This window comes from Nematolebias whitei, chromosome 17 (assembly GCF_014905685.2).
Source record: "Nematolebias whitei isolate Nwh7 chromosome 17, NemWhi1, whole genome shotgun sequence".
NCBI lineage: Eukaryota > Metazoa > Chordata > Actinopteri > Cyprinodontiformes > Rivulidae > Nematolebias > Nematolebias whitei.
The window spans coordinates 32,851,878-32,876,628 of NC_056514.1; the positions used below are offsets into that span (position 1 = coordinate 32,851,878).

General features: G+C 40.2%; 2 protein-coding genes across 2 annotated transcripts in view; both read right to left on the reverse strand.

Annotated features, from left to right (window-relative positions):
• Positions 1–48: 48 nt before the first annotated feature.
• LOC119424043 (potassium channel subfamily K member 1) lies at positions 49–4,134 on the reverse strand. Its single transcript, XM_037691500.1, has 3 exons — positions 3,792–4,134; positions 1,723–2,130; positions 49–1,371 (listed from the first exon to the last, which is right to left on the reverse strand). The coding sequence occupies exons 1-3, from the start codon at positions 4,129–4,131 to the stop codon at positions 1,094–1,096; spliced, it is 1,026 nt and encodes a 341-aa protein (XP_037547428.1). The 5' UTR covers positions 4,132–4,134; the 3' UTR covers positions 49–1,093.
• A 2,590-nt stretch (positions 4,135–6,724) lies between these two features.
• The window catches only part of LOC119423522 (thrombospondin-2-like), a 21,401-nt gene continuing 3,374 nt past the window's right edge, over positions 6,725–24,751 (reverse strand). The window contains exons 3-20 of the mRNA XM_037690920.1: positions 23,740–24,003; positions 22,512–22,605; positions 22,258–22,422; positions 20,522–20,698; positions 20,278–20,451; positions 19,864–19,994; positions 18,410–18,544; positions 18,102–18,320; positions 17,917–18,024; positions 16,808–16,967; positions 14,623–14,741; positions 14,292–14,526; positions 13,900–14,127; positions 13,697–13,827; positions 11,331–11,471; positions 11,150–11,247; positions 7,055–7,194; positions 6,725–6,732 (exon numbers count right to left, since the gene is read on the reverse strand). Coding sequence (XP_037546848.1) covers positions 6,725–6,732; positions 7,055–7,194; positions 11,150–11,247; positions 11,331–11,471; positions 13,697–13,827; positions 13,900–14,127; positions 14,292–14,526; positions 14,623–14,741; positions 16,808–16,967; positions 17,917–18,024; positions 18,102–18,320; positions 18,410–18,544; positions 19,864–19,994; positions 20,278–20,451; positions 20,522–20,698; positions 22,258–22,422; positions 22,512–22,605; positions 23,740–24,003 — 2,727 coding nt within the window. The remainder of the gene's footprint in view (positions 6,733–7,054; positions 7,195–11,149; positions 11,248–11,330; positions 11,472–13,696; positions 13,828–13,899; positions 14,128–14,291; positions 14,527–14,622; positions 14,742–16,807; positions 16,968–17,916; positions 18,025–18,101; positions 18,321–18,409; positions 18,545–19,863; positions 19,995–20,277; positions 20,452–20,521; positions 20,699–22,257; positions 22,423–22,511; positions 22,606–23,739; positions 24,004–24,751) is intronic.

Below are 24,751 nucleotides of genomic sequence, written 5' to 3' on the forward strand. Positions count from 1 at the left end.
TGTGTATCCATATTGTTATCGGTTTTGAATTATGTCACTGTATAAATAAACTCACAAATGTTTATATAAAACGTTCAGTTTGGTTGCTTGAGCTTTATTCTCCCTTTCTAAAATCCAGTACACAGGTTATGTAGTGTTTATTTTTACCTATTAAATTTATAAGATTTTATAAAAACCACAACTTCAAAGTTCTAACCCTTACTAAAGCCCTTAAACCAGGAAAACGACAATGAAAATAAATTATTCCACTCCCCAGAAGCATCCCATTTTGACTTTTGCTTTGTGGAAAGGATGCAGCAACATGCAGTTATAAAATATCCACCGTTAAGTACATTCAGCTCAGAGCTGCATTAATCTTTAAAAAATATGTATTAATGGGAAAACTACCTTCATATGTCACAGTCATACATGCAGCAGTTTACATAACAGTAATCTACCCGGGACATCTTAGTGCTGCCCTCTAGTGGAAAACACTGAACACCACATTTAAGTTCCCTCGCGTATTTCTACGTCATCAGGATCTGAAGGCCAATCAACACCTGTGAAAATCCTGGAAGACAAATATTTATTCATTTGCCATCTATGTATCTTCCTGGAACGCTTGCACAAGGTTTACTCTTGGCCAATAGATGACACGCCTGAGCCTTTAGGTCTGCTGGCTTTACTGTTGCCGAGAAGGCAAATTCCCAATGCAAATACCACAGATACGCATTGTTCCAAGAATGGAAATGAAATCTTACAGGGCAAATTGTGCATTTTGGGAGTTACAGCTGTATCAAGGAGTGGAAACTATTAAGGTTTCCTTCATTTTAGGGGGGCCATGCCCCTTCCTCTCTCTCAAAGATTAATATCTGCAAGAAAAAGTGCAGCATGGAGCAAAAAAAACAAACAAAACCATACTGATAATCTGTGGGCGGTTCCTGCTTTTACACCACATGTTTGTGTTGGCTTTGGCAGAGAGCAATTGTTTTTTTAAACTACTAAGAGGTTCAGCATGTATGTTCACTCTTATGCTAACACTGAGCAGCAGGAAAAGTTCATAAACGACTTCCTTAAAAACCAGACCACCCCACAACAACAGCCCAGATAGGAGTTATCTCAGGTTTCCATTAACAGAAGTGTGGTTCTGCCGCAGATTTTCAGCCTGTTCTGACACGGAGGAGATGACTGGAAGCTGATCTAAAGTCATGTGATTTGGGATGTCAGTCGTCTGGTCGTTCAGGTGGTCCTGGTCGATGATGTTGGTGGTCTCAGAGTCCAGCTCCCGAACGTCTTCTTGGTAAAACTTCTGTCTCAGGAGTCTCATCTGTGGGAGCTCGCAGCACGTCTCCATCACCACCAGGATAAACACCAGGCCCAGCAGCAAATAGACTGGGAAAGCAAACAGACACGCACACAATGAGAGTAATGAAACTAAAAGCAATAGAGCGTGATTCATCAAATCAAGGTTTGGCCTTACAAAATAAAGAGCGTCGTCGGTGCTTTTTAGTCTTGATAAATGTGCACACAGTAAAATAATTTTAGGCTTAGGAGGGACAGAGTTAGTCATTTTGATTAACAAAGTAAATTCCATTGGAAACACAAGCTTAAGTAACATTGTGAGCTGTTAGCGCTTAGAGTACGTGTTGGGGATGATGCTAAGCTACTACTACTCCAAATGTAAACTCAATGTGTAAAACTGAACAACTAAACACACACAAGTCAAAACACAGCCCTGCGCACCTGTAATGGCCAGCCGGTACAGATGTGGATGTGGGTTGGCCTCTTTTTTACTGTGAGTTTCCCCAGGGACGTAGTCACCGAGCCCTATGGTCGTCAGCGAAATGAAACAGAAGTACAGAGAGTCTAAAAAGTTCCACTCTTCCTCCAGAGCCACGAAGATCCACGCAGGGATGAAGAGGAAGAGCAGGGCCACGATGACGCTGAGGCACGTGGCGTGCATCACAGCCAGCTTGGATCTGGAAAGTGCCCATCGTCGGTGGAAGTACGAGACGGGGCGTCGGGTCAGCAGCACCACCAGCCTCTCCACCGTGGTGGAAAGGAAGAAGAGCGTGACGGGGATGCCAAGCAGGGAGTATAAAATACAGAACGCCTTCCCGAGATCTGAGAGCGGGACGGCATGGCCATAACCTGAAAACGAAGAAACTGTGTCAATTATGGGATCATATTTTCAGGGAGGTGATTTTGAATCGCATGAGAAACTTCACTTAAACAATATTTAGACAGAAGAAAATTTTGGAGTCTAACTAAAGGCGGCTGCCGAGGCTAATGAGCATTATAGCCAACAAATAAATATCGTAATTTTTGCTGTATAAGTCGCAGTTTTTTGCATAAATTAGCATGCCCTGCGACTTATACAGAAAAGCGACGTATTTATGTTTTTATTCCTAAATTGATAATCCAATTTTTGGTTGAGATCAGACAATTTCATTCATTCTGACATGAAAATATTGAACACTACCATTTTTAGCCACTAGAGGGCCCTCGACAATTATAGCAAGCCAAGTGTCTCATTAATAAGTAAAGGCGAGCCACTTGGCTTGCCATAATCCACCTTCATCAAATCAGCTACATTTCCTCACGACGCCCAGGCGAAATGCAGCTGATTTGATCATTAAAGTGCATTTATTAAGGAAAAGTTCAACTGAGGCACACCTTTACTATAATGTGAAGCAAACAAATAATTGTTTTTAAATGTTAATTTTGTTAAATTCTTGTTATAGTCCTCCCGTGCACACTCCCGCGGCCACCGTTTTGCAGCCAATTGATTTTTGGCACAACACTGGCCCACATTTCCAGGTGATCAGCGGTGACGCATAACAAACGCGACGTGTCAGCGGTGACGCATAATAGATGCGACTTATAAGGCGAAGCGACATATTTATGTTTTTTCCACTTTATTATACATATTTGGACTGATGCAACTTATACGGTGGTGCAACGTGGACGGCGGCAAGTACAATATCAGTTATTCAGCTAAAATTCAGCCTGGTAGTAGCTGGGATCTTGCAATATCACATACGATTACCCATAATGCAATTTTCAAAGTTTGACTGCATGGTACAACTCAGTTTGTTTTACTCACAAGAGGATGTAAAACTGGCATGAAAGGCAGTGACAACATGCATAATCCAGGAACACTAATTTACAAGTGAAACAATAAAGAAAAAATGGATCACTTCATGACATATGCTACCTATTCCCTCTCATTTTAGAAAAAAAAAGGCAAAAAGAGGAGTATTTGTTGCTTTTAAAGATATAATTCATAAAAATGACTTGTGGGAAATCTGTTTTTAAATGTGCTTGTTTTTAATGTTGCATGACAGTATTTTTGTTAAAGTGTACAGGAGCTTTCAGACGCCAAGAACACTTCCTTAGCAACCTGGCAACCCAAAACCCAGTGCTGTGAATTAATTATGTAATTTATAAATAAGGCATATAAAGAAATCTGTAGTTTAAGCTATTTTATGGACATTTAGCCATTCAGCAAAGAGATACACTGAAAGCTTTCTTCTTGCTGCTCACCTTATTCTGATGTGAAGTTATAGGTGTGCATCAAAATGCGAAAATAGGGCAAATAAAAAATAAAAAAAATAAATCGCTGCTGCTCTAAGTTGTTGTTTTATTTTTTGTTTTTTTCAGGGAACATCACTTTCAAATCTACAATCGACTCATTAAAAAAAAAAATCTATAAGACGAAAAGAACCTTTTAATAGCTAATAATTGATGAATAGGCTCAACCCGCCCAGAACAGAACAGGTAAATGTGCGCTTACACCTGCCGGCGCTCACCTGTCGTGGTCAGCACGGTGCTGGTGAAGAACAGCGAGGACACGAAGTTCCAGTTCCGGCTCGTGTCGTTGCCAAGGACGGACACTCCATAGTTATTGGCCTCCAGCGCGCGAGCCAGGAGCTCCTCCAGGCGCGCGTCCGACACGCAGGTGTTGTTGCTCAGGAAGTCCCGCCGGACCTCCCTCACCTCCCGCCTCAGCTCGCCCTCGTAGGGCAGCTCGATGGCGGAGAAGATCCCCGCGCCCACGGTCAGGTAAAAGACGTAACCCACGAGCAGGAGGGCGAAGTTAACGTGCCGCTGCGGGAAGCGCGCGCACCAGCTTCCTCCTCCGAGCACCATCACACAAACACGCTCACAACCAACAAAAAGTTTCAGAGCCGCATTCCGCATTCCGCCTTCCTCTGTGTGTGTGCATCTCTTCCTCGTTCTCTCATTGGAAGTTGCCCTTCTGACGTCGCTCGCGCTCACCTTACCAGGTAAAGTGCGCGTGCATTTGGGTCTATTACATTGTCCTCCTCAAACCGGTGGAACCGGTTTAATTTCGGGTGAGGAGTTCGAATGGGTTTCTTTCTCCGGCTCTGACCTGCAGGAAATGACTCAGAACATTCCAGCTAAAGGTACAATCAGTCAATTTAACTTAAAAACAACAAAGGCACTATAAAACATTTAGTGTGTCTTCTTTAGCTACTTTTAGTGTTTAGCTGATTTTTCTGTCACTGGAACAATGTGGTATCAAAGACCTCAGGTCTCACTGGAGTTTTTTTTCATAAACCTCAGAGACTATTTTCTCCTCTGCCTCTCTCACATGGAGTACCCCAAGGTTATATTCTTGGACCCATATTACTTTCTATTTATATGCCCCCTTTATGCTCCATTTGTAGAAAAATCAATACTTCTTTTCATTCCTTTTCAGACGACACTCTGGCCCTTTTGGGAACAGTATTTGATTATAATTGTAACTTTGAGAAACAGGTTAGTTCTGTTGTAAAAATATCCTTTTTTAAAAATAAATAAAAAAAAATGCAGCTTTTATCTAAAGTGAATTCATTTTTATTCTTTAAAGACTGAATGGCTGATTCATGCTTTTATTACCTCCTAACTCGATTACTGCAACTCTGTTGCTTAGCCGAGCCGACCTCTCTCAGCTGCAGCTGGTCCACAACACTGCAGCTAATTTTTTATATATTTAAAAAAAAAAAAATTTAAACACTAACAAAGACATGTGATCAGATCTCCACAGTGCTCCATCCCTTCGTTGGCTCCCGGTGCGATTTAGGATTAATTTAAAAGTTTTATTGTTGACCTATAAGGCCTAAATGGACAGGTTCCTGTAGACCTATGTGCCCTCAGATCTAATAATTACTTAATATTATGATCCTGCCTAGTTGGTCCACATATTTATTTATTTATTCACTGCCTCTTTTATTGGTTTTATGTCTTTATCTCATTTTAGACATTTTTTATTCTTTAATGTTTTTACAGTCTCCTGTTTTTTGCATTTTTTTCTCATTATTTATGTGCATCACTTTGGTCAACAACAGTTTTTAAATGTGCTCTATAAATAAATTTGATTTAAGCTACCATTTTGCTACTTTTAGCCTTTAGCTATCATTTTGCTACTCAGTTGTTCTGCTACTTTTAACTGCTGTTTTGATTTTAATTAGTCATCTCCTTTTAGCTTTTAGCTACTGTTTTACCACTTTAGTCTTTAGCTACACATCTTTTAGCTTTCAGCTACAGTTTGGGTACCTGTAACTACTGTTCTGCTTCTTTTAGCTAACATTTGCCACCTGTAGGTAAAGGCCCAAAGTGGCAAATGTTAGCTAAAAGAAGCAGAATAGCCACTTTTAGTGTATATTGTTCTGCTTCTTTTGACTAACATTTGCCACTTTTGGCCTTTAAAAGTGGCAAATTTTAGCTAAAGGGGTGAATGTTAGCTATTATTTGCCATTTTTATCCTTTAAAAGTGGCAAATAATTGCTAAAATAAGCACCTTTCTGTTGATTTCCATCTTTTAGTAGCTGCATTTTAGTTCATTATGCTCCTTTTAGCTTTTAGCTACTGCTCTCCCACTTTAATTTTTAGCTATATTTCTGCTATTTTAGACACTGTCCTGCAACGTTAGCCTGTAGCTCCAATTCTGCTACTTTTCACTTTTTGCTGTTTTTATAACCAATGTTCCACTTTTTTAGCAGCTGTTCTACCACTACTAGCATTTAGCTATGGTTTTGATACTTTGAGCTAACATTCTGCTCCTTTTCAGTTTTTAGCTGCAGTTTTAATTTTTTTGTTACCATTACGTTTTGTTTATTTAGCTGCTGTTCTGCTGCTTTGAGTTACTGTTCTGCTGTTATTAGATTTGACCGGCAGGTCGGTTGAATTTAGTTTTTAGCTTGTATTCTGCTTTCTTTATCTTCAGCATATTTCTGCAGTCACTCAGCACTCGAGCTTCAGAAAATGAACTTTTATGTATTTTTGGTATTGACCACCAGAGGGCGCAAAAGACCGCATCTCAGTTCAAAAGGGAGCAGGGGAGCAGTTGTTTAAAAAAAAAACAAAAAAAAAAACGCTGTTTTTATTGATAAGTTATCACCAGACATCAGCTCAGCTCACTCCATCATTTTCATCTCTCCTATATCTGGTCTCTTGCAATAAATAATTATTTACAACCGTTCGAAAGACACAAATGAAAAGCAACAGAAGGTGTCGGTAGACACGATGCCAGAGGGGTACCATACAGAGAATGAGACAGCCTGGAATCGATACTGTTGCATAAAAAGCTGACAGACAGAAAGACGACGGTCACTAATTGATAGTCTTGGCTGGATATAAAAGGCTTGTGCCCGGTGCATCTCTGGTTGTATAAAAATCCTCTGAGTTTATTGTGGGTTGTTTGCTGTGGAGCATCCTGAACATCCCAAGAAAAAAACCTTCAGTTATCTGTGAAAAAATAAAAATAAAAACAGATCAATGACTCTAAAGCCACAATGATCAAAAGCAGCACAACAATGAAGAAACGGGTAACAGATAATGGATGGATGGTTAAATTTTTCCATTTTATGTTGCTTTATCATTTTACTCTACTACACTGCAAAGAGGGATGAAGCATTATTCTACACCAGCTGAATGATACAAGAGCGTTTTATTACCATTTTATGTTTTAGCTTACATTTCTCAGAGGTAGTGCGTTAAAACGGACTTATGTTGACAGCGTTGGTTTGTTTTCTATAGGAAGAGCAGCTGTTTTGGTGTGACACGTTACCTCTGCACTCGTATCTCAGGTCTGAGAAGATTACATGTTCCTGAGAGAAGACAAACAGTCCCAGCCTGCCTCCGGCCAGGGTGTGGTCGTAAACCGCGCCAGAGTCGGACAGAATGTCCCTGCCCTCGTACACAACCATCCTGCAACAGGAGTGCAGGTTTAAAAGCAGAACTCGGACATCTTTAGGAAGACGTCAACATCTTGACCTGGGAAGTACAGATCGTTTTGATGTGGAGCACCGTTTCTACTATGAACAGATAATATCTTACCTGCTCTAGATAGCACTTGAAATCCATAATAATTGCCAAATACTTGATGTTTTTCTATTTTTATAATATATGATTAAAAAAAACCCACATCTTTCACTAGCAAAAGTCTACAGTATGAGCAAAATCAGCAGAGTCAGGGTTTGTTGCCAACAAATACAAGTCATTTGTTTACACTCAGTCATTGGCAAATACACTTTGAACAGTCTCAATGGATACTGAGTCGGTAAAATAATTTCTGGATGTAAACAGAGTCAGAGGGAGAACGACGGGAGCAGAGAAGCCAGGTTGCAAGCAGAAAGGTAAATTTCTTCTGTCTTCTGAAAAGAAACAGCGACTAAAAGCTGTATAAGGAGGCGCATTAAAGTCAACGTTGGGACTAAGATTACCGTATTTTCCAGTGTATAAGTCACTTAGGCATATAAATCGCCTTTATTATGCGTCACAGCTGACCCATCGTGTTTATTATGTGTTTATTTAATGGTCGGAACAGCTTCATTTCATCTGTCTCATTTGTTGTCAACATGTTCCATGATGTTTCATTTCATCACCATCCATCCATCCATCCATCCATCCATCCATCCATCCATCCATCCATCCCTCCCTCCCTCCCTGCCGGAACCGGTAGCTCTCCAGCGTTCCTCTGCCTGCACCAGCTGAGGGAAGTTAGCGCGCACGGGAGGACTCGCTGTTGCATTTCTTAGAAATTTAAAGCATTAGTCAAAAATTGCATTATGAATATGTAAAAAGTATACAAGTCGCTTCGGTGTATAAGTCGCAGGACTGACAAATCTATGCAAAGAACCTGCACTTATGCGCCGGAAAATACGGTAAATGCAAATGAGCGCTGCCTTTTTCCTGAATCCTTCTTTCAATGACCTTAAGTTTTTTAACGATCTAATAAGGCAGAAGAGGTGCATTTTAACACTGACCTATGGAAAATAGCTCTGTCAGGTCGTCTTCACTTTCTTAAGTATTATTTTATATCTAGTGGAACATTTGGAACATTTAAAAATAAAACCATCAACCTTTTGGAGTAAAATTTATAAAAACCGAAAGAATGTTGGCCCAACACAATCAAACAGCAGGAGCCTCGTATTCAAAAAGTCCAACATTGTCCGGTCATTCTGGAATACAATCATCTAGTACCCAGAATGCATCATGGCCATCGATTACAGCTTCAAAGAACATCGTGTTTGTAATTTGAACAATTGCGGTTTTTTGCAGGAAAAAAAAACCTGCTTTGATCTCTTTCTCAATCTGATGTTGATCTTTCCATCTGCACACAAACGGCACAAATAACTCATTTTGTGGAGCTCTTCTCAGATCGGTAGAGGAACTAAACTGAAGCAGATGCTGCAGGTTGAGGTGAAGAGAGTATACAACAACAACAAAAAAAAATGAATGCAGGATTATCATGAAATAATTTGTTCTCAGGGAAATTAGAGCATGGAATTGGATGGAGTTGTTCCACATTAAAATCTACATGAGCTCAGGCTCAAACATTTAAAGGGATAAACTGGTAATTTTTAAAGTGCTGTTTATCAGTAGTTATTGTTATCCATCATAAAGCACAGAATATGGAGTAAAAGGTTTCTCTCCAGGCTAGGCTAAGGGCTAACCAAACATGTGCTTGTTAGCTACATTAGCTAATGTTAACCCTCTCCACCTTCATAAGACACTTTTATTTTGTGTTGCAGTTTTCTTAACGGAACAACGCCCGTTTCACTCCACCCAAGAGTTGCCAACTCCTCTGTGAGGAAAGTAGCTAAGCTGTCCTAAAACCTGTTAGAAGTTGCTATTGACTTCATTAAATTCTTAATTTTTTTTTAATTATTTGAATTTAAATAACGTGGAAGAGACAGGAAGTCTGTAAAAAAATACTCAATATGTTAACTTTCTTCAGGTTTGTTTTAATGCCAAAATTCAACCCCCCCCACGAGGGGGTCTTCTCTGCCATTGAGTTGCCCTACGAGGGCGAGCTGCGGAGGGAGGTGAGGGAGATCCGGGGGGACTTCCTGAACCACTTTGGCTATGGCTGCCTCAGAGGAGTTAACAGAGGAGAGGGCGGGCCGCAGAAACCATCTTATCACCAGCAAACTGGTTGGTCCACTATGGGAGTGTGTTGCTTGTGGGACTGAGTTTGTTTGTGGCTCCTCGGACTGATGAAGTCCTTTGGATGAAAGGTGAAACGTCTCAACAAAAAAAGATAAACCGTCCAGATGACCTGACTGACCTTTGTTAGGGGTCTGAACAGTTGTTGAAACAAAGTTGGCAACAACAAAGTTCATGCTCGATAATCCAGGTGTACAATCCAACATTTTTCAGTCAGGTCATCTGGACAGTTTCTTTTTTTGTGCTGAAACGTTTCGCCTTCGATCCGGAAGGCTTCATCAGTCAAGAAAACGCACAACAAAGCTGATTCTTCCCGCAACAGCTTACTCCAAAGTGGAACAAACCAGTTTTGCTTGTGATAAGATGGTAACACTTCATAGATTGCGTAAATGATGCTGAATGTATCAGTCCACTGAGAGTTGTGTAAACTTTATACTGACTTGATGTTTCTGATTCTGAGTTGTGCTTCGGTGCAATGACAATAAAGCTGATTCTGATTCACTAATCTGGAGGACTGATACATTTGCAGCCTCTTCGCACTATCCATTAAAAAAAGAGGTCTACACATTTGCACAGCAACACGGACCTTTTTGCTTGAGAAAACGGCGACAAACTAAAGAAATGATGCAATGCAAACGTCTAGAGGTTTAATAAAAGTGTTCTTTCACAAGAACAAGTTGTTTTTTTAAGCCTGAAAAACTACTAGCATTTAAAAAAAACCAGGTGCACATATGGATGGCCATTAGACTATTTGACAGATCACTTCAGAAGTGGACATACTATCCCTTTAATGTCAAACATCATGTTACAGATACACGTGCAGAGAAATATACAGCCTGTAGTGCCTTCATACACGGATCCATGTGGGTAAATGAGGTGAAACACAAAACCACAACATGAAACGCTTCAGTTAAATATTAAACAAGAAAAAAATAAGTTTTTCCAGTCATAATAAGGAGAAATCTGTGGATCTGTTTTGTTTATCCTTAATGTTCTGTGACTTTCACGAGTTTAATCCAGCTGTGGTTTTATGACGGCATAGCATGACAATTTGAGTTCAGATTCCATGGAGGAGAAGCAGCCAAGGAGGAAAATTATTTATGTCAACGCGTCTAATGGTTCATTCATCAGCTGTCCTGTTTGACATTATTCATACTGTGCTGAAGGTCTCATTTATTAATATTTTGCTTCCAAGAAGCCACTTTTTGTAATGATTTTTTGCTGTCTAAGTATCTAAAAATAGTTATATTTTGAGTTTTGGGTGATAATTTATAATATAAGCAGCTCAGAACTCATTTATAATTAAAGATCTAGCATTCCTTGAAGGAACCTATACTGTGCATTCAGAGTTTTAAACTAAAATCATCGTATGATGAGAAATAGCTGTTTTAGTCCGCTGTCAAACAACATTGTGTGGTTTCATACAATATCACCAGATCTAACACTCAAATTGTGCATGGTGATCGACTCTCAGCTGCTACCATGTTCAATTTTAGCTCAGTTTCTATAAAATTGCATGTTATAGCCATTTTTGTGTTGTCCAATGTCAGTTAGCTGTAGTGGCCATCTTGAATTGAATTGATTACCAAAGCTAAATATTTGTAGATGTACATCTAATCATTATTTCCTGAAAGTTTCCTCAAATCCAATGAGTCGAGATATTTTGCTAACAGACAGACGTACATAAAGTGGTCTATAATAACTTCCACTGTACCTGATGAAGCCCGTTTTGGGTCGGTGTATAAGATGCATGCGGTATGCGGTGTAGTCCTTCCAGCCAATTTCATTTGGGTCATGCCACAAGGTTCTGACCTGAGACCGACACAGACGGGACAGAAGATGTGAAGTCTTTATTATAAAAATTTAACAAATTCGAGATGGAGGTTGTTCTGTACCTGGTGTCTAGTGTTTCCGGTGTGCCAAAGTGCGTTGCGGAGATACTCCCCTGGTCCGGTGCTGGAGTGGACCAGTTTGATGGAAAGGCCTGCAGTGGCAAAAGCCTTGGAGGGTCTTTTCTCCCAGTAAGCCTGGGACACCTGCTCTCACAGGAGAACAGAGCAAAGGAAGGTTCATTTGTCTGGTGCATGCCAAAGAAAATTATGGTTGTAAGCATTGCCATTTCACGTCAAAATGTCCAAAATGTCATTAACCTCAATTTTATTTATATAGCACGTTAAAAATAACAGCATTGACCAAAGTGCTTCACGAGGACGTTAAGAACAAACGGGAAAACCAAGAGATAAAACATTTAAAAAATCCACAAATATAATAAAACTGGCTAAAAATAACCTAAAACAAGAAAATATAACAGCGTCAAATGTCTGATGGAGCTCAAACCGAACTTGAATTGTGAAAAGTGAGTTTTCAGGCGTGATTTAAAATACAGACTTGACTACAGACTCCGCAGAACACATATCAACGGGCGGATTGTTCCAGAGTCTGGGCTCTGCCGCTGCAACAGTCCGAACCCCGCTGCGCTTTAATTTAGCCCTCGGCTGCACTAAGAGCATCCGACTGGAGGTTCAGTGCTCTGTTAGGGTTATAAAAGCCAAAAAGTTCCATCAAATAACTGTGTGCCAAACTATTTAAAACTTTAAAAGTAAGTAAAAGAATTTAGTATCAATACGAAAATGAACAGGAAGCCAAGCTGCTAAAACTAAAGGAGGAGGATGGAAAATGTGAACACTTGTTAGGAAGACCGTTTCAAGACTTCAAAGTAGCCGATTGCTTAGATTCCTGGGGGTGGACAAAGCAAAAAAAAAAATAAAAATCAGCCAATATTGGCATTAGCCAACCCTCCCAATATTGGTATTGGCGAGAGCCAAAGTTTCCAAATTAGTCAGGTTCTAGTCTTTACAAGCGATTAACTTTTAGAGTCAGCCCAATTAAAGATGGCTACCACAGCAATTCAGCTTTAGCCAACCAAAAATGACTAACTCAGTCAGTTTTACATATGTTAAGTTAAATTTTGGTGTGGAACAAGTTGAGTTTCATCCTCAACTTATACTTTAGGTGCTAACTGAGCAAGATCTATTTTATAAATTTTGCCATTAACTGGCGGAATTAGTTCTGTTAGTCAGAAAAATAACTCGTAAACCACTTGAGTGCATTTTAATGAAACTTTCAGCAAGTGATCATTTGGTTGACATCTACAACTAGTTAACTTTTGGACCAATTCAAGATGGCTAGCACAGCCAATTAGTCTTAAAAAATGCAAAAATGTCAATAAGTCAGTCAGTTTTACAGACATTGAGGTAAACTTTAGTATGGTAGTAGCTGATAATTATCCACGTACTTTAGGTATAACACATTCTACAGCATTTGTGCTCTAAAACTTGGCATGACCTGTAGGGGTAAACTGTTGTCTCTTAGCTAAAATTGTATGTGGTAGTGGCTGAATATCACAAGTATTGGTACAAACATTGTTTTATGGGCCAAATAATAGAAAATACCTCTCAGTTTTAGTGGAGTTTGTAAAAAGAATGTTCCAATTAGGTCTGTCGCAATAAACAATAAATCAATTAATCGCATGATAAATGAAAATTATCAAACTCATTTTCCTTTATCGCCTTTATCTTTTCTTCGTATCTCTCTATTTTTACAGAAGACACTGGATGACAAAAGGCTCAACGCCAGTGCTCTTCATTGATTCCTCCCTTTCACTTTTCTCTTTAAAATCTGTTTTAACCGTCCAAAATCGCATTTTTAGATCGTTAAAAGCAGCTAAGCTGAGAAGCTAAGCTACGAGCTAAGCTAACAGACCGACCTTGGGAAAAAAAAACTCCGTCTTGTCGAAGATCCAAAATTCACGGTTGAAACTCGTGCCTTCGTGTAAAAAGTTGTTTTTCTCTGCAAAAAGAAGCTGAGAACTTGTTTACTGATTTGTTATTAAAAGCTTTATGTAAAAAATGCTATGCTAAAGAGCTCAAACCACAGAGTGCCCGCCATTTTGAGAACCAAAGAGAGACGGCCCATGTCACGTCAAGGGGCCTCCTTCCCATTTTGCTTAAAGAGACCCGCTGTTCGCTCCCTCACTATCTATCTTTCATTTCAAACCGTCTTATACTGCCATCCAATGGTCAAAAAGAGGTACTACACTCAAAACAAATTAACCAACATTTCTTTTTAAAATTGACAATAATTACTAATTATTGTCAAATTTCAAACAATATTATCGTTTATCGCAATAATTTCTGAGACAATTGCCCAGCAAAATTTGTTATCGTGACAGGCCTAGTTCCAATATTCATGGAAGCCTCACCTGTTTCCACATGACAACGTAGAAGCGTCGACTGGACTGATAGGCAAACACAACCCCCGCATAGTCATCGTCTCGGTTTGTGTTCACATAGAATGTCACGCTGAAGTCTACAGAGCTGAACTGGTCATATCCTGTTTCACCAAAGAAATGTTTGGTTGTTAAAATAATTATTATTATTCTGTAAAACTTGCTTTTATTCTCACCTAAAGCAATTCCAGGGTCGGAGTTGGCTGTCTGCATCAGCTCTGTCCCTTGACTGCGGACCACCCAGAAGGGGTCAGACTGCGTGGTGCCTTTAGGGTCCAACAGAACACCCTGAAACTTCCTGAAGTCTGTAGACCTGATGTCCTGGTTCATAGGACAGGGATCCAGTGCGTCTGGAATGCTGTCATTGTCAAAATCATCAAAGCATGCATCTCCACTGCCATCACCTGGGAGTTAGAGGAATCAAAGGAGAGCATGTAACTGCATTATATGGGTTTATTCCTAAGGAAAGAACTGGACAAGGTCAGGTAAAAATTCTGTCCTATATGATGAAGGATAACTTAAATAGTCAATACACAACAGAGAGCCAGAAACTGTTTCCAGAACTGACCATCTGAGTCCAGCTGGTCTCTGTTGGGGACCAGTCTGCAGTTGTCCCGGTCGTCAGGGATACCGTCATTGTCATCGTCATGGTCACAAGCATCCCCCCTTCCATCTTTGTCATGGTCAGCCTGGTTGCTATTGGCGATGTATGGACAGTTGTCCAGGGAGTTTTGGTGTCCGTCCTCATCGATGTCCTCGTTGTCGTCACACATGTCCCCCACCAGGTCGCTGTCAGAGTCGAGCTGCAAACACACACCACACGTTGCATTGTCGTACATCGCGCTGGTTAAATCACAACTTTTGACGTTTTTAGGAGCTTTGGGAGATTTTTCGGGAACCTGCAGCGGGTTGTGAAGAAGAGGACAGTTGTCGCATTGGTCTCCAACACCGTCCAGGTCGGTGTCCCGCTGGTCAGTGTTGTACACAAAAGGACAGTTGTCATGCTCGTTCAGTTTTTCTAAGGGAAAAGAAGCAAACACACACAGACACACACTCAGACATGTCTTATGTTCCACACAAAAACCTGATACGTCTATCAGTATAAATCAAAACCATGTTTGGTTAATTCATTCCATATTTCAGGTCAGTAAACGTCATTTTGAGCTCCTCTCTTACTTTCCAATTTGATTCAGATTCCTGTTTGAAGAGTTTAACATTAACTGTTCAGCTTGATGGGAAAAAGCAGTTTATACTGGTTTCTTTCCAAACAGCTGATTCAGATCTAAATCTATTTGTCTGCAGATGCTAGCTGTCACTCTAAAATACCTTAAAAAAAATTTACAGATCTCTTTAAATTAATCACATCATTCAGAAAATAGTTGTCTCCCTGCAAAAGTGATTTTCAAAATATTTCAGTTGCATCTTAAATGGAGATATTTGGTCAATTGTGTCAAAACTAAAATATATAATGCTATTTTCATATTCAGGCCAACAAAACAACAAAAACACCATTATCACTTTGTTCCCTTAAAAAAAAAAACATTTTTTTAAAACCCAACAAAGTTCAGTCAGGTCGTCTGGACAGCTTCTTTAGTTTTTTTGAGATGTTCATCCTTCATCCATAGGACTTCATCAGTCCAAGGAGCCACAAACAAACTGAGTCCCACAAGTAGCACACCCACATAGTGGACCAACCAGTTTGCTGGTGAGCAGGTCCACCATACTGTACTATACAATACTATATAGCCGTACTCTTTATACTACAGAACCGTACTGTTATAATCTACGTGCAATGGTGGCTTGGCATTGTCTTATCAGCACGGCCCAAATTTATTTCTAAAACATATTTTCCCCATAGTTTCCATTCAGACCATCAGATTTTTAAGTATCAAAGCTTCTCTGTAACTTTGTTTTTTAATTTTCTGATGAACTTTTAGTGTTCAGTCATGAACACACTGACCAATGCTTACAGAGGTGATTGTAGTGATCAGATTCATGTGTGTTTTTAAATTAGTGCCACCTGAAGGCCTGAAATCCAAACAAATAATACTATTTGTGTCGTGTTCCTATAATTTATTCACATTGTTTTCACATTTTATGGATAATTTGCACATTAAATATTGCTTTAACATTGATAAATGTTCTTTCTCTGTTGAATAATTTGCATATGTAGTTTTACTGGGTTATTTAAAAAAAAATCTCAGTTTCTCTTGGAAGTTTTACTTTTCATTTTGTTTTAATACCCAGTCCTTTTTTTCTTTTTTTGCAGAATAAGTGAATCCGTAAAAAAAAAAAAAAAAAAATACAGGTAAAATAAATGTGGTAGATTGTCCACTTTTGGATGAAATATGGAATATTTCTAAATAAATATAATTTTATTATGGACAATCCAACTTTCTGAAAAAGTGAATCTATAGATTTCCAACAATTTTCAGTCAGGTCATCTGGACAGTTTCTTTTTGTGCTGAAACGTTTCACCTTCCATCCGGAAGGCTTCATCAGTCATGGAAACACACAACACACAACTGATTCTTCCCCCAACAGCTTACTCCAAAGTGGAACAAACCAGTTATGTTGGTGCTAAGATGGTCTCTTTGGCACGCCCCCTCCTCTGATGCCAGCCCTCTTCCTCGTTGACAGTCATGTCAAACTGGTTCAAAACCAAAAATGTCCATGCTCAATATTGCTCAATTGTTGGATTGTATACCTGGATTATTGAGCATGGACTTTGTTGGTTTTCAATCAGTTTGACACAACTGTCAACAAGGAAGAGGGCCGGCAATAAAGGAGGGGGTGTGCCAAAGACACCATCTTAGCACCAACATAACTGGTTTGTTCCACTTTGGAGTAAGCTGTTGGGGGAAGAATCAGTTTTGTGTTGTGTGTTTCCATGACTGATGAAGCCTTCTGGATGGAAGGTGAAACGTTTCAGCACAAAAAAAGAACCTGTCCAGATGACCTGACTGAAAAGTGTTGGATTGTATACCTGGATTATTGAGCATGGACTTTGTTGTTTTAATAGGTGTAAATTAGTTGCTTTAATAACTTCGTGTTTGAAGCTTGGTAAAAATGTTTATCTCGTACCGTCCCCATCGATGTCGATGCTGCAGGCATCTCCTTCTCCGTTGTCATCGGTATCAGTCTGCTGCGGGTTGCTGTCAAATGGACAGTTGTCACAGTGATCCCCAACCCCGTCCCCGTCAGAATCAAACTGCCGAGGGTTGTACGTCAGCGGGCAGTTGTCCTGCACAAAACAAACACACCCAGATTCACACACTGATGCAAAAATGTGGCTTTTTATTCACAGTCAAATGAAGTAAATTCAGTTGTTCAGTGTGGTGCTGGAGCAAAGTCATGGTCTAAATGTAGGTAAATAAATTTCAAAAGGATTGTTTAAAGTCAGGGATTAGATAATGGCACAGATTACAGAACAAAGACAACAGAAAATAAGCAGAAACATGTGAAAACAATTTAAAATTAACACAGGAAGTGTATAGAAAGCAGATCAAAATGGAAAATAACCAAATAAGCAAAATTAAAAGTAAAGAAATAATTTTTTTTTGCAAAATTCAATTCAATTCAGTTTATTTATATAACGCCAAGTCACAACATAAGTTACCTCAGGGCGCTGAACAAAAATATTAACATACATTATAAATGCCAATTAGTAAAAGTTCTCTATCTAAGGAAGGGGGGCGAGCAAAAGAAAAAAAAAGTTTGCTGAAAATGTGTTGATGAATGAGAATTGTTCAAGTTAAAACAAGCAGAACATAAGGTAAGAAGCTAAAATGAGCAAAACTGTTTGTACAAACAAAACAGTCATTATAGTTACATGTAGCAAAACAGAAGCTAAAAGCTATTATTAGCAAGACAGCAGCTAAAAGCTTAAAGGTGCATAAAAATATAAAAATGGAGCAGGTAAACTTGAGACAGTGTTTTAAAGGAATTAAAAAGATCTCAATATAGATTATATAAGGACTTTTTGTAAATAAAGTTTAATAATCAATAAAATCTAAAAATTTAAATACTATAAGACTATTACTGACTGAGCTGAATGGTTTAAAAAAAAGCACAAAATATGTGGTGGAAAAAAAATCAACGTGGTCTATAAAATGAAAGTAATACACTTTTTAAATAAAACTCTAAACACAATGCTGAGTCAGCATTTCCACAATTATTACACTCAGTCTCACCCTCTCATCAATGATGTTGTCATTGTCATCATCAGGATCACATGCGTCCCCCTGTCCGTCCTTGTCCAGGTCTTCCTGTCCAGAGTTTGGCACCTTGGGGCAGTTATCCTGCAGCCAATCATAACACAGATTACTTCAGTCCCAGCCAATGGGAACAAAGCTCATAATTCTGATGGGTTTTAAACCTTTTCACAGTGATATGTGGCGTTCTGCTTGCATGGCAGCCTTTCGCTGGGCCAGCCATCCAGATCAGGGTCCTCACCACACAGGAAGCCATCACCAGCGAACCCAACGGCGCACACACATTTGAACAGCACCTCAGACGCCAGGCCGAGGTATACACACTCTGCAAACGGGTTGCATGTGTGTGTGTTGTCTTTGCAAGGATTGTGTGGTTCACACGCCTACGACCAGAACATGTCTTTGAGGATACGGTGTGTTGTTTAAATTATGTTTAAAGCGTGCCGAAACATGCTGAGAAAAATACACCTGCCTGTCTAGTTTTTGAGGCTTCCTGTTGTCCGAGGCCAAACGGCTGCGAGCCTTTGTAGCGAGGAGGGCAGGGCAGACAGTAGAACCCGGGATCTGTATTTACGCACTTTGTAAAGCACACCCCCTCCACTTCACACTGAGGACATGGACAATGAGACACTGAGCACATCAAACTTGAAATATTTGCATCCAAACCTTCAACAAAGCCTTAGATTTTAACTAGCTTGTTAGCGCTATGTTCACAGTCACGGCTATAATTAAAAGCCTAGCATTCCTTGAAGAAATGCATATCGCCCGCCCAGTTTTAGACTGAGGACAGCAACAGAGTTCCCTCGTTTATCACGGGTGTTAGGTTTGATGGAATGGCCCATGTCCGATATTTAACTTTATCGCTAATATCGGCCGATACCATGCCGATAATATTGTGCATCCCTACTTAAAATATATATAAATACTAAAATAAATACAGCGTTTCTACTTCACGGCCTGTCTGGAATGTAACCCCCGCGATAAGTGAGGGATTACTGTATGCACGATCTCATGCAATACCTTACGTGATCTGTTAGGGCTTAAAGTATGTGTTGTGAATGGCTGCCAGCTATAGCCGCACTCAATTCCAACTCGTATTGGTTAAATTTCTTAAATAAAAACTAATAATTAGTTGTGGCAACCAGAAATACAAATGGGTGACGCAAACTTCGAATCTCTTCAAAAACTCAAACTTTGTTCCAGCAAGTAAAACAATAAGGAACTTAAAACCACTGATGATCCCACAGCAGTAGACTATAAAAGGGTAGTCAAGCGTTTCTTGGATCTTTATTTATGGCTTATGAAATGGCTTTTAATAATGGAGACAGTTATAGGTCAAGGTTCTGAAAAAAAAAGAAAGAAAATAAAGTACATTTCAGGAAAAGTGGAAAAATTGACAATTAGGAATTGACTTTTGGGATTAACTTTAATAAACAAGTCGACTTTTGTGAGAAATGTTATGTCTACAGTAACAAGAAACGCCCTGAAAGTAGAGCAGCAGGTACTGTAGGCTGCAGACCAAAACCCTGTCCACAAGAAATAATTTTACTTTTACTACGATCTGACATGTTGAGGTTAAACAAGGGCGGCCTCTCCAACAGAAAAATGGCATACATCAAAGCCCACAATATATGCTTTCATGAAAAATGAAGAAAATATTTCTTGCCGTAGCTGTCAATGTCTCCTGCTCTAAACATCTGTACAGTCCAGACCTCAAAAGAGCGAAACACCCAAGGCAGCCAAGAAAAAAAAAAGAATTTGCTGTGCAGCTTAGCAAAAAGGGATGCCAGCCAGTAAGGACCATGCGTGGCACCAAAAATTTGTTTCAGACCATTTCTGCTTTCTTTTATTTCATTTGTTTGTTAGCTTTAAGTAGATGTCCCAATAGCAAATTTGATCTAATCTGATCCCGTCTGGCCTAATTACCTCATTTTCATCTTCACAGTGCGTGCCGTTCCCTTTCAAACCCAACGGACAGCGTCCACATTCCCAAGATCCATCGCTTTTTGATGTGCATTCCACACCGGGGAAGCACGGACTTGAAAGCAAGCACATATCTGAAAAATATAGGAAGATTTCATGTTTAGCAACGGTGCAAAAGCAGAACACACCGGGGTCGATGAAGCTTGAAGTTTTTTTCCAAAGCGGTTTAATTATTTCCCTCTGAGTTAAGCCTCATTAATTGACTAAACACCGCAGGATTGAACTTAATCCTGCATTGTTTAAAAAACACATTTCCCCAAATAAAAAAAGGATTTATCCACGGATTTGAGGATTAGCCAACTATAGATTATTTTCCTTTAAAATGAAGATGATCGTACAGTAAGAGGTTTGATTTACCAACAGGACACGGTTGTTTGTTGCATGTTTCATAGTCCGCAGCTTCTCCGGCACAAGGTTTGCCGCCGTTTTGTGGGGCGGGGCTTGAACACTCTCGCTGGCGGCTTATTAGCCCCCCACCACAAGTCACGGAGCATTGTGACCATTCACTCCAGGCTGCCCACCCTCCTGCAACTACCCACAAAACACAACATTTTACCTGTAAAGATACTATGCTGCATTTAAAATGTGGATTAGTACTCACTGGGGCAGATTGTGTTGTTGCACGATTGTGTCTCCCTGGCGCTGCTCAGGCACCCCCTGCCCCCCTTCTGTGGCGGAGGATTGTTGCACAGACGAACTCGTGTGGTGTAACCGTCTTCGCATGTGGTTGTGCACGCAGACCAGGGAGACCAAAGGCCCCAGTTCCCATCAACACGAGCTGGATTTGAAACATTGGACATTTTTTTAAATTAGCGTTGTGCGTGTATACCTGAATAAAACACAGACCACTGAAACTGACTGTCTTGGGTTGCACAATATTAGGAAAGCATGCAATTCTATTGTTACTGTTAAATATTGTGATATCAATCAGCATTATAACCCAAACTGGTCACTATTCTTAAAATCAGGTGTGAGTATAAAGGGCAGTGAGAGTCCACTGGACTGAACAAGTATTTCATTTATGTCTTCTTTCAGATGCTCTTTTTAGAAGTCTTCAGAGCAGATCATCTGCCTCCACCTCACTCTGTCCATAGCTTCTTCCTGTCTCACCAACCTTCTGTATATCCTCCTTCACTTCATTCATTAACCTTCTCTGCCCTCTTTTTCCTTCTCCTTAAACACCCTTTGTCCAGTATATCCATTATTCCTCCTCTGCACACGTTTGAACCATCTTAACCTCTTTAACTTTGTCTCCAAATTACTCAACTCGAGTTGTCCCTCTGCTTTACTACTTTCTTTCTTATCCCCAGGGCGGCTGTGGCTGAGTGGTTAGAGCAGTTGTCCTCCAATGCAAGAGCTGGGGATTTGCCAGTCACATGCCAAAGTGTCCCTGGGCAAGACACTGAACCCCTCATTGCCTCCAAAGTGTGTCCCATTGGTGTATGAATGTGATAAGGCAGTAATTATTCTTTGTATGGATATAGCAGAGTCCTATATGAATGGGTAAATGAGGGCACAGATTGTAGTGTAAAGCACTTTGAGTATCTTGATAAGATAGAAAGGTGCTATATAAGTACAGTCCATTTACCTTTTGGTGTCTCCCAATGAAAATCTTAACATCATCTCTACCACCTCCTCTCTTTTTCTTTGTGCCACATTATCCAAACCGTATATCATACCAGGTGTCCCTACCATCCCGTAAACCTTCCCTTTTACTGTTGCAGCTCTCCTTCTCTCAGCTAATGTAGTGCTTTTTCATGCTGGTATGACATTTTTAAGACAGAGTTGTTTTATAAGTCTGTAAAACAATCAAAGCAGGCCCTCGTTTGCCTAGCCCAGGGGTGTCCAGTCATAGTCCTTGAGGGCCACTATCCTGCACGTTTTATTGGTTTCCCTGCTCCGACACCTGATTCAATGGTTGAATTACCTCAATGTTCTGCAGAAGCCTGGTAATCATCCATTGATTCAAAGCAGGTGTGTTGAAGCAGAGAAACATCTAAAACATGCAAGATAGTGGTCCTCGAGGACCAACGTTGGACACCCCTGGGCTCGTAGGCTTAGCCTGAAGGAGGATTTGCTTTTTTCTCCATACTCTGTGACTGACATCACAGCTGATAAGATACTAACTATTCAATCATCTACTCATTGCAGATTCACTATTACACCTGCTTCCCACTCATTCCCACACTTATTCCATCTTTCTTCTACTGATTTTCATTCCTCTTGGCTCCAGAGCATTCTTGCACCTCTTCAGCCTCTCTTTCACCTGCTCCCAACACTTTTTCGGTTTCACTGGTCACAAAAATTCACTTAAAACCATTTGACCATCTTTCTCACTCTTGCGGTCGCACTTCATCAGCATGCAGCTGCGGGTTTGAAGTGAGGGCCCGGTGCAGGAGGGCATGACGCCGTTGCAAGATCGACCCCGTTGCTGCCCCCCACGTCCACAGGTTGCAGAGCAGTGTGTCCACTCAGTCCACGGGGACCAGCCATCCTCATTGGCTTCAAACACAGTCACAAAATATCCATGTTTAAGGTTTACATTTATGAAATATGTTGATCTGGCACTCTGAACTCTAAATTTCACTCACCGAGACAAACGAGACAGCATTTTCTATCGACAAAGACCGGATTGATGCAGGACACCGGGGGACACGATGCCAGCTGACACACCACCTTCCCGTCCTGGACAAGACAGGGCCAGTGTGATCAATTTAAATAGTGAGAAAATATTACATTATTAGAGCCAGATGTTTCGATTCGTGCCAGAGGAATGCTCCGCTGTCAGGAATAAAGTCTGGCTGCTCCCCGAATGCATTCTTGACAAAACTAATGATGTTTTCTAAAGAGAAACAGACTCAGGGATCAGAGTGAAGAAAGAAAAAACATAGAGAAAGAGGCTCTGGAAATAAATCAACCCACATTGGAAACATGTGAATCTTCCCCGGTGAACAGAGTTGAAAGGGATGTTTTGACATTTTAGAAAAGAGGGTTATTTGGATTCTAGCTGAGAAAATTGCCATCACTCTTATTCCTGAATGTAATAAGGTAGACATCGCCCACAGCCAAGACATTAATTTTATTTCTACATGTGTCTACATTTGTGCGTGTTGATTTGTCTGTCTGTTAACAAAATATCCCATGAGACGGTGGACAAATTTGAATTAAATTTTTCTAGAGTAATATTTAGATGTACATCCATAACTGGTGGGTTTTTGGAGTCCAGACATTTCAAGATGTCTGCCCCAGTTAATCTTGACTGTGATATTGCATGAGATCAAGAAACGCTTGGTATTTAACTTGTTATAAAAACAAGAACACGGCTTAGAACTTTGCTTTCATAAAATGTGGCTTTTATGTCGTTTAAAGTTATCGAAACTACAAACAATTAAAAAAAAAAAAAAAAAAAAAAGGTGTTTTACATTTCTGTCACGATCCTGAGTTTTTTGTGTTTTCGTGGTTTTATTCCTTTTATTATTGAGTTTATGTTTGTCCATGTTTTCGTGGTTTTATTTTTGAGATTCTTTGTGTTTAGTTTCTCGGTATCTCTCTATGTTTTATTTGCTGCCCCGCCAGTCTTTTATTTTTCTTATTGAATTCATTATTTTCTGTCATCGGTCCTCATGTTCAGTCTGGATCCTTTGGCCCTTACTCACCACCGCCTGACAATTTATTTATGTCAAAGATTTCTCATCCAAACAGTCTGACACAGATGATGGTAAATCCTGCTGCCTGCTCTGTTTATGACATATTTCATTCTGTTGGAAGACTGTGAGAATATCTCAGATTGTTCTGACATGAAGTTGGTTCAGCGCTGACCTGACAAGAGCAGGAGGTGCAGCTGTCGGTCTCCCAGACGTCCCCCTGCTCGTACACTCGTCCATCCTGCACACACCACACCTCTCCGTCTCGGTCTCTGTCAAGATCGTTGTCCTCCCCATCTCCATTGCCGCCACCATCACTGCCGCTACTGCTACTGCTTCTGCTTCTGCTGCTGCTGCTGCTTCTGCTGCTGGTGCTGCTGCTTCTGCTGCTGCTGCTCAGCTCAACCAAAGATATCCGGATCTCCTCGTTTTCCTTAGACTGACAAAACAATACACAAAACACTGTTAGAAAAATACCAAAGGTTTTAGTATTCAACACAAATTTTACTGTAGCTCTAAGGTACACACACTGATGTGCTAATACATTTTTCTTCTTCTTTCGGCTGCTCCCTATTTTAGGGGTCGCCACAGCGAACTAAGTCGCACGAAGACTTGACAGTTATTTTTACGCCGGATGCCATTTCTGATGCAACCACCGAGCTACCACAGCCCTCTGTGTGGAGCAGAGAGCTGCTATCTAGGACACACAGAGGAGCAGATGGTGGGGGTTAAGGGCCTTGCTCAAGGGCCCAGAGTGGGACGAATGAGGGTGGGGGCAGGTGTGGACTGTGGGTGCTTCACCTACCCCACCCACATTTTTGATGTTGTCGGTACCGGGGATTGAACTGGCGATCTTCCTATCACAGGACCACCTTCTTTAACCTCTGCGCCACTACTCCCCACTGATGTGCTAATAATAATAATTCATAATAATATTTATTATTATTTACCATTAGTATTTAACATTAATACTAGTAATAGATTATAATAGTAATAGTAATAATATAATAGTAGTAGTAGTTGTAGTAGTATAGTAACAGATAGTAGTAGTAGTAGTATAGTAACAAGTAGTAATAGTAGTAGTATAGTAACGGATAGTATTAGTAGTAGTAGTAGTAGTGGTAGTAGTATAGCAACAGATAGTAGTAGTAGTAGTAGTAGTAGTAGTAGTAGTAGTAGTAGTAGTA

Coding starts and splice junctions, on each gene's coding strand:
- LOC119424043 (XM_037691500.1), bottom strand. CDS start 4,131: ATGGTGCTCGGAGGAGGAAGCTGGTGCGCGCGCTTCCCGCAGCGGCAC. Junction 2,131..3,791: donor CACCGTGCTGACCACGACAG/GTGAGCGCCGGC, acceptor CTTCGTTTTCAG/GTTATGGCCATGCCGTCCCG. Junction 1,372..1,722: donor GTACCGGCTGGCCATTACAG/GTGCGCAGGGCT, acceptor TTGCTTTCCCAG/TCTATTTGCTGCTGGGCCTG.